Source organism: Dioscorea cayenensis, chromosome 11 (genome assembly GCF_009730915.1).
Source record: "Dioscorea cayenensis subsp. rotundata cultivar TDr96_F1 chromosome 11, TDr96_F1_v2_PseudoChromosome.rev07_lg8_w22 25.fasta, whole genome shotgun sequence".
NCBI classification, from domain to species: domain Eukaryota; kingdom Viridiplantae; phylum Streptophyta; class Magnoliopsida; order Dioscoreales; family Dioscoreaceae; genus Dioscorea; species Dioscorea cayenensis.
The window spans coordinates 21667803-21676776 of NC_052481.1; the positions used below are offsets into that span (position 1 = coordinate 21667803).

At 37.8% G+C, this 8974-nt stretch overlaps 2 protein-coding genes across 2 annotated transcripts; both read right to left on the reverse strand.

The window, feature by feature from the left end:
* Positions 1-1311: 1311 nt before the first annotated feature.
* On the reverse strand, positions 1312-3450 carry LOC120271777 (receptor-like protein EIX2). Its single transcript, XM_039278452.1, has one exon. It carries the CDS (start codon positions 3448-3450, stop codon positions 1312-1314), a length of 2139 nt encoding a protein of 712 aa, XP_039134386.1.
* Positions 3451-3463: 13 nt separating this feature from the next.
* On the reverse strand, positions 3464-4327 carry LOC120271778 (receptor-like protein EIX2). Its single transcript, XM_039278453.1, has one exon. The coding sequence runs from the start codon at positions 4325-4327 to the stop codon at positions 3464-3466; it is 864 nt and encodes a 287-aa protein (XP_039134387.1).
* Between the last annotated feature and the right edge of the window lie 4647 nt (positions 4328-8974).

Below are 8974 nucleotides of genomic sequence, written 5' to 3' on the forward strand. Positions count from 1 at the left end.
TATAATTTCAGTACAATGTTTTGTTTGATTCAGGCAAAAGTAAACAAGGCAATAGTAATGTCACATCAATGTGTTTATGTGTGGCTAGGCAAAGAGTCACATGTGATGAAATGTGATGGAGACCGGTGTTTGGAAGCAAGTTTTTGGAGGTAGAGATGATGGAGGTGTCCGGATGATGATGGTGGTGGAGTTGGTGTCGGCGGTGTGATGGTGTACGGATGGCGGTGGTGGAGGATGATGAGGATGATGGTGGCCGGGTTGGAGAGATGATGGTGATGTTGGTCGGATTATGGTGGAGGTGGTGGTGATGATCGGCGGGTGATAATGGTGAAGGTGGTGAGGATGATGGTGATGGTCGGTTGATGGTGGGGATGTTGTCCGATTGGTGATGGTGGCCGGTTGATGGTCGGTGGATGGTTGAGTATGGTAATGAAGGTGGTGAGGTTGATGAAGATGGTGATGGAGGCCGGTTGATGGTGGGGATGTTGTCCGATTGGTGATGGTGGCCGGTTGATGGTCGATGGATGGTTGAGTATGGTAATGAAAGTGGTGAGGTTGATGAAGATGGGAAGAGTCAGGTTTTCTTGAGTAGATGATGAAGGGAGGGATGATGTAGAGAAAGAGTGCCGAGGAAGATGGCCGGAGAAATTGACCGGAGAGGATAGTCGGAGAATGGCCGGAGTAGTTGGCCGGAAAAAAATATTCTAACCTAGCTCGGATACCATGATATGGAAGACAGGAGAAGTGAAAGAATTAATCTTTATTCATTGATGAAATCAAGTGAGAACATAGGTCTTCATATAGAAGCCAAAGATATGAATATACCCCACTGCCTACATACATACATACATGTATATATACATATATATATATATATATAACAATGACGAATGTCAAAGCTATAATTAAGCCCATTCTTCTTTGGGAGAGCATCATTCTTCGAAGCTTGCTGCGTAGGAGATTGAACGATGCCTCTTCAGACCAATCGCGTGGTTCGTATTAAGCTAACAGGTGTGCTAAAGATCCACGTTCTCCCAATGACATGGCTTGCGGGCGTTGCTTCAGAACTTCTCACAAGACAGCGGAGTGCTGGCATCAAGTGGTGTGCGTGCATCAGCCACATGGCTGCGCAGTGTCCAATGGAACCACGACGAAGTCCTTAATTATCAAAAGAGATTGCATGTTCGATAAAAAAGGATGAGTTCGCAAGAAGGGCATCCGGTGCAACTTGAAGCTAGTGGTTTCGAGAAAATAGAGATTAAGTCGAGCTTTTCTCTCGCTCTCTCTTACTTACAACAGAGATAGCCGATGCTAGTCGTCCTCGATGCCTGCTGAATTATAAATACTTGTTGCAGTGAATGCAAGAAGCTTCTTATGCATATAATCAACTAGATCAAAATATGAATTCCTCCATGCCTCTTTGATTAACAAACAAATACATACTGCCCACAAACCCAATGCATATCCCACAGCACCGCCAAACAATAACCATAATGTTTCATTCTCATCAGAATCATCTCCTTCAACACTGAATGCAAGTGTCTCATTATCACCGCAATTTACTGTCGAAGGAGGGCCGCAGAGGTCACGATTGCCAATGTATATCGATGGATCATCAAGAGTTTGCAGCTGGTTACCTGTTGGAATTCTACCCCACAAATTGTTGTACGAAAGGTTCAGATGACTCAACAATGTAAGAAAAGATATGCTCGTAGGAATCTTGCCTGAAAGTTCATTTCTTGATAAATCAAATGACTCCAATGACACTAAGTCACCTATTGAATCTGGAATCCCACCAATCAAATGATTTCCGGACAAGTTCAGATTTTGAATCCCATGAAGATTTCCTATTTGCTCTGGTATTTCACCCGAAAGCCGATTGTTTGAAAGGTCTATGCTTGTCACAAACTCGAGTGTTTTACTGTATTGAAGTTCCATTCCTTTTGTGACAACTGACAAGCTGTCGGTATAACCGAAAATGCTATAATTCCCAACGCTTGTGATGACTTGGTCTTGAAATCCATCCAGAATACTCTGTCTTGCTTCATTTGTGAGTTGCATTGCAGAAAGGTTGCAAAAAGACTGAGGTATAACTCCTGATAAGTTATTATCAGCAAGGTCTAAGATTTGCAATGATGCTAGATTGAATAATTCTTCAGGGATGTCACCCTGCAACATGTTAGATCGTAATCGGAGTATCCTTAGCAATGGCATTCTTTCTCCAATCCATGCTGGTATGTTTCCTGATAAGTTATTACCACCAAGATCAAGGGTCACAAGTATCTTCAAGTTACTCAGAGGCAATGGGATTTCTCCAGAGAGATTGTTGTTCCCCAAGTGAAGAACTTGAATCAATTTAAGAGAACCAAGAGAAACAGGAATTTCTCCAGATATCTTGTTGTTTGCCAGATTTAGAGCCACTAAGAAGAACAGATTTTGCCAACATCCAGGAAGCTCACCAGAGATAAAATTGTTGGAGATATCAATGACTTGCATCAGCTGGAAGTTGCATATAGATGCAGGAAGTGTGCCATTTAAGAGATTATTTGAAAGATACAAATGTCCCAATGTTGGTACATTTCCACCAAGAATGGGAAGAAGATCTCCTGAAAATGAATTATCTGAAAGATCAGCATATGCCACATTAGATGGCAGAGGTAATGGGCCTTCAAATTTGTTTGAACTCAGATTAATGAGACTTGAACAGATGAGCTTGAGAGACTTGGGCACAGTTCCAGTTATCTGATTATTCGAGAGATCGAGAAGTGCAATGCTATGCGACAAGTCCCAGAACCAATCAGGCAATGAACCTGTGATTCCAGTATTGGACAAATCAAGCATTGAAAAATCTTTCTGAGTTCTGAGCCACGCTGGAAATTCTGGTCCCAATTGACATGATACAAAAGCAATTTCTTGAAGATGGAAAGGAGGTACCCAATCTTTGCTGATGTTCACTATCAATGGGTTGTAACTCATGCTCAAAGAATCCAGACTTGAGAGATTGGCCAAGTGTTGTTCCGATATAACACCACCAAGTGAATTGTAAGCAATATCAAGAACTTTCAGCTCTGAGAGATGTCCAATGCTCTTTGGAAGACTTCCATTGAATCCATTTGAAGCGAGATACAAGGTTTTTAAGTTTGATAAGTTTCCAATAGAAATAGGAACCGGTCCGTAAAGTGAGTTCTTACTAATATCAAGAGTGGTTATACTTTTGAGCATTCCCAGCCAACCTGACAACTCCCCTTTCAAATTACTGTTTCTCAAGTTTAATGTCTCAATAGTTTCACCAGCACATCCGGATAAAATTCTTGACAATGTGCTCGTGTCTTCACTGAGATTATTGAATGAGAAATCCAAAGTGTGCAAGTTGCAGAGGTCTCTGATACTTGTTGGTAGCGGGCCGACAAAGTCATTGAAGCCAAGCTGAATGACCTCCAGAGATTCCATGTGACCAATGGATTCAGGTATCACTCCCATGGAAGTGATTGAACCAGAGATCAAGATGAACAAGTCTGCTGGAATTAGTTAGCCAGAGAGGGAATGTGGAGTTGATTTGATTGTTGCTGAGATCAATAGTAGTCAAAGAATTACTAAGATTGAGATATGGAGAAGAAGAGGAAGAAGAAGAAGAGGAAGGCTGTGGCCAGTGAAGGTGGCAGTTTGGAAGAATCAAAACAGAAAGAGCAGGCAGCATGTTAACAGCATGAAACAAATTATCAGAAGAAATCTTAGCAAGATTAACTCCACTCATGTCAAGATATTGCAGAGAAGAAAGGAAAGAAAGCCATTGAAAATTATCATCAACATGCAAATCATGCATAGAATAGAATGAATTGAGATCAAGATAAATCAAGCTTGTGAGATTACCGAGCTGAGGAGGAACCCTCCCAATGAAACCAGCATTAGAGAGATTCAGATAACTCAAACCAGTGAGTGAACCAATGAAACTGGGAATCTCTGTTCCCTTGAAATGATTAGAACTCAAGTCCAAGTGATTCAAATGCTTCAAAGAAAGCAAAGAAGGATTAATCTCACCACTGAGTCTTCCACCATTGCTAACGCCATGATAAAGATGGTGATACTGAAGATCCAAGCTGACAACATGCCAAGTTTCATTGTCACAATGAACTCCTGTCCATGTACAGCAGTCATCACCTTCCCATGAAGATAGAAGTTGGTGAGGATCTTGAAGACCTGCTTTGAACTTGACAAGTGCCAATCTCTCACTCTCACTGCAACTCATGCAGAGTTCTCCATTGTACAAACATCCAAGAAGAAGCATAAGAAGATGTAGATGAGACGGAATGGTGTTCTGTTTCCTCATGGTTTTTAGTTTTCACCTGGAACTGGAAGCCTGAAAATGGCGAGAGAGAGAGAGAGAGAGAGAGAGAGAGAGAATGTTGCAGTATGACTAGTTGGAACGCCAGCCAAGGGCTACTTTTGTTGCGTGTTGACTTAGCTAGTTAGACATGCTGTGCCGTGATGTTTGGTTCAAATTTGAACGATCTTGGACGGCCACATCACCTTTCCCTTTCAGTTAGCAAAGGAATTATCCAGGAAAGTATGAAGAGTTGAATTTCAATCCAATGACAGTGTATTGTATATGACTAATATTTTTGTGTTTATAAATAATAATACAATAAAAATTTTATTTATAATTTTATTTTTTATAAACTTATTATTTATAGCTGAGCTGATTTTTATTTATTTATTAGCTTGGTTTTTTTAATATCTATATTTTATAAAATTTTTAAGTTGACTTTTTGTTTTTGTATTCATATGAATAAGCCACCATGATTGATTTTTCAAAGAATGATGTTAGAAATGATTAGTTTATATAGTATGGGTTGGAACTGTTTGTTTAACTTTAAGGTTCAAATTGAAAATTTTTTTTTATTTAAATGTAGATAAATCACAGATTTATTGAAATAAAACAGAAGTATAAAGAAAGAGTCAACCCTCACCAGCAGTGAGGGAAAGCAAAGAAACAATATAATACCATAAAATAAAAAGGAGAAAATACAGATAAAGGCAAGACGGGCGAAAAATGCCGTCTGGCATCTCAGGCCTGCAAAGTAAGGAATCAGGGACCCCTACTCCTGTATAGCATCGTGGTCATGATCGCCAGCTGGGTTAGGAACTCTAGCGCTGAGAAAGTTGAGGGAGCTGGTGCCTATCAGCAACTGTTGAAAACCAAGAAAGAAGCATATTAACAGTTTTAGAAATAATGTAATAATGAGGTAAAGCATTCATTTGAAAAATACGAGTATTCCGTTCAATCCAGATATTCCACAGAACAACGCGGGAAATGTGGTCCCAAAGAATTCGGTGCTGAGCAATAAGGGAAGGCAGCCAGGTGGTCCAAAGTGAGGGAATTGATTGTGGGAGAGGAATAGAATCTAAAGCTTGGTGGAAGAAATCCCAGATACGTTTAGAGAACTCACAGTTGAGGAAAAGGTGATTCAGGTCTTCAGTAGCATTGTGACATAGAACATAAGTATATGAGGTGTAGTGAGATAAACACCCTTTCTTAAAAAGATTTGCTAGTGTGAGGATTTTGTCCTCTCCAGCGAGCTAGCAAAAAAGGGTAATTTTACTAGAGCAACGGATTTTTCAGAAATAAGGGTAATGCGAGCTACGCAATCCGCCATCAATAAGGAATTTGTAAAAAGATTTGACAGTGAAGTTCCCACTTTTTTCTAGCGCCCAAAAATTAATGTCATCCTGGATATAAGAACAGTTAGGGATGATTTCCAAAAGCGGATTCAGCATATTAGGAGAAACAGAGGGGTAAAGAGTCTCTGGATTGTTAAGAAAATGGGTAAATTGTCTTAAAGTGATCCAAGGTGAGACGCACTGAGAAAAGAGGGACGGCCAAAGATCTTTGAGTAGAAGCCCAGCGTGCCAGTGATCGAACCAGAGGAAAGTGCTGGACCCACTTCTGATGGATTTGTTTAGGCAGGAGCGGAAAGCAGGTAAAATGGAAGTCACTCCTGCCCAAAAGAAAGATTTGTTTGCAGGTGGAGTGTGAAACAAGAGATCATTTGGGTCGCTGATAGAATAGTTTGACTGGATGATTTTAGCCAAACAGTTGTTTGGGCGACAGGATAATTTCCACCATCACTTCCCAAGCAAGGCTTTATTGAATTCCTTGAGGTTGAGGATTCCCCAGCCTCCCATGTCACGAGGTCTAGTAATCCTGTTCCAGGCGATCAATCTGATGCCTTTAGGGCCCAAGTCCGGGCCTTTCCAAAGGAAGTCTCTTCGGATTTTATCGATTTTATTGATAACCCAAATGGGAAGTTTGAAGACTGACATCCAGTAAACTGGAACGGTGGAAAGGACAGAGTTGATGAGAGTAAGACGGCCTCCAAGAGATAAGTAGTTTGCTTCCCAAGGACAGAGTTGATGAAAGTTTTTTTTAAAAAAAAATAGGTGATAAACACCTTGTTTCTAAAAAAACAAAAAAATACATAAATGTATTAATTGCAATAGCTTATTAATCCTACAATAGCTTATTAAGTTGGCCAAATACCACATAGGGTAAATCACTGATCGAATGCTCTTGTGCTAAAGATGAACGAGGCTAAGCAATTGGCCGAAGCTAGTTTAAAACCAAACTTCTCCTTAGGAGGATAGATGGGGTAATTCAAGGTGAGATCCAATGTAGATCTAACTTCCATTCACTCGGGTATTCGGGTGGTTCGAGTGACCACCATGGCTCTTTTCTTCTCGAGAATCCATACATCCCTTATTAGTATATAGACAACTATCTCTAGAGCACAAGTTTAGGTTCGGTCTCAATGGGAAAATAGAGCACCTAACAACGCATCTTCACATACCTAGAACTACGAGATCACCCTTTTCATTCTGGTGTGACATAGAGATCGTTATCCTAATATCAACTAAGTTCACGGCCTGGAGATAAGCAAACTCAAACCGCTGGCATCTGCCACAGAGTAAACCACAGCTTCTTAGGCCTCCCCGACTAATTCACAATAGTGTGGGGGAAGCCCTGCAGAAAAATAGCTCGATGCCAGAATGATAAAAAGCTTAACACCCTTGAGTATAAGGACCTCAAAATAATATATTTTTTTATTTTTTTCCACATAGACACCTAAAAAAGGCCATGTGATATGAGTAAGCCACCAATTTTGAGTTGATTCTTATTTATTCATGAGCTTGATTATATTTTATAAATTTTTTTATTGACATTTTTTTATACATATGAACAAGCAACTAATCTTGATTGATTAAGGAAAATGACATTAGAAATGATTAGTTTATATAGTTTGGTTTATAACTGATTGTTTAAATTCAATGTCCAAATTGGAAGGTTTTTTATTTTTTATTTATTTTTTTGGACAACAGACAACAAACAAACGCTTTTTACTTAAATGTTTGTATATATTAAAAAAAAAATAAGTACGGAAGTGCATTAATTATGGTAGCTTATTGATTTTCTAGAAATTTATTAACTTGGCCAGATGATACATGGAGTAATGAAAGTTCACTACATACACGCTCATAAGACACCATATGAACAAGCCACCAATATGAGTTGATTTATATCTATCTATGAGCTTGATTATTTTAATAACTATATTTATAAATTTTTTGGTTGACATTATATATATATATATGAACAAGCCACTGGTCTTGACTGATTTTAAATTCTCTTGCTATATAATCCAGAAGGGGAATAGTGGGAAAATGATATTGTGAACAACACTTCCGGTGCGGGTTTTGAACCTGTATTTGTCCATGCACTGCTAAATGCCTTTTCCATTAAACTAAGCAAGATTTGGCCTAAATTAGAGGTTTATCTTTATATTATTATTATTATTATTATTATTATTATTATTATTATTATTATTATTATTTGTTTCTTTATTTTTATTATTTAAAATTCAACAAATGACTACTAATCTTTTCATTGTTTGGGGTGTTTAATCGGTAGAAACGTTGCTTGTATACAATTGTATTATGAGTTTTGACAATGCAGAGTTACTTCTTAAAAAAAAAAAGATGCAGAGTTATCAAATCTCAACAATAGAGATACATCATGTGTCTGGACAAAATATACATGATTAAAATACTCCATCTGTTTTGTTTTGTATTTTTTTTGTTTTGTTTTATTTTTTCGTTTTTTTTTTTTTTACAATCGACCATAAGCCCATTCTCTTAAGGGTTTATCACGAGAGAGACATATACAAAAATGCATCAGTTACGGTATCTTATCGACCACTTAGAAATTATTTAATAGAAAAGCCATCTGCCGTATGAGGTAATGAAAGTTTGTAGCGTTGATACTTTGAAAATTTGTAAAAACCATATTGAACTAATTGAACTAATAAGTCTCTCTACCATACAACCCTGAAGAAGAAGAATACGACTTCTTTCAGGAGACCCATAAAAGACCATTTAAACAGTATCATAAATAGGATTTAATTGAGACACATGGTGAACAATATTATTATAGCATAGTGTGTAAAGTTTTTATTCCGCATTTGTCCACTCATCGTCATGTAACAATTCATTGCACTTCACAGTTATTGTTCTCATTGTAAATGTTTACTTTAGCCATTTCAAAAAATAAAAAATAAAAAAATTAATTAGAGTTAAAAAAATTTTATTAAATTGGGGAGGTTAATTTTTTTTTTAGAATAAAGTGAATAAACCACAACTTTATTTAAAAAAACATAAGAAAACAGAACATATACATGATAGAAATTAAAACAACCACTAAAAAAGAAACAAATAGATTAAAATCCTCACCAAAGGTGAGGAACACAAAGAACAAAATAGAGAAAATAAAACACAGAAAAGAGAAAATTGGGCCGATAAAAACTACCGTCTAATAATACAGGTCTACTTGAGCAGTGAGAAAGAGAGCACTATTCCAAATCTTTTCGTCAGTGTGATATGCAATTCTTGCGCCCATGAATTAAACACTTGTAGAATAATAAAT

Excerpts from the sequence above, each read along its gene's own strand:
- LOC120271777 (XM_039278452.1), bottom strand. The coding sequence starts at position 3,450 with ATGGAATCTCTGGAGGTCATTCAGCTTGGCTTCAATGACTTTGTCGGC.
- LOC120271778 (XM_039278453.1), bottom strand. The coding sequence starts at position 4,327 with ATGAGGAAACAGAACACCATTCCGTCTCATCTACATCTTCTTATGCTT.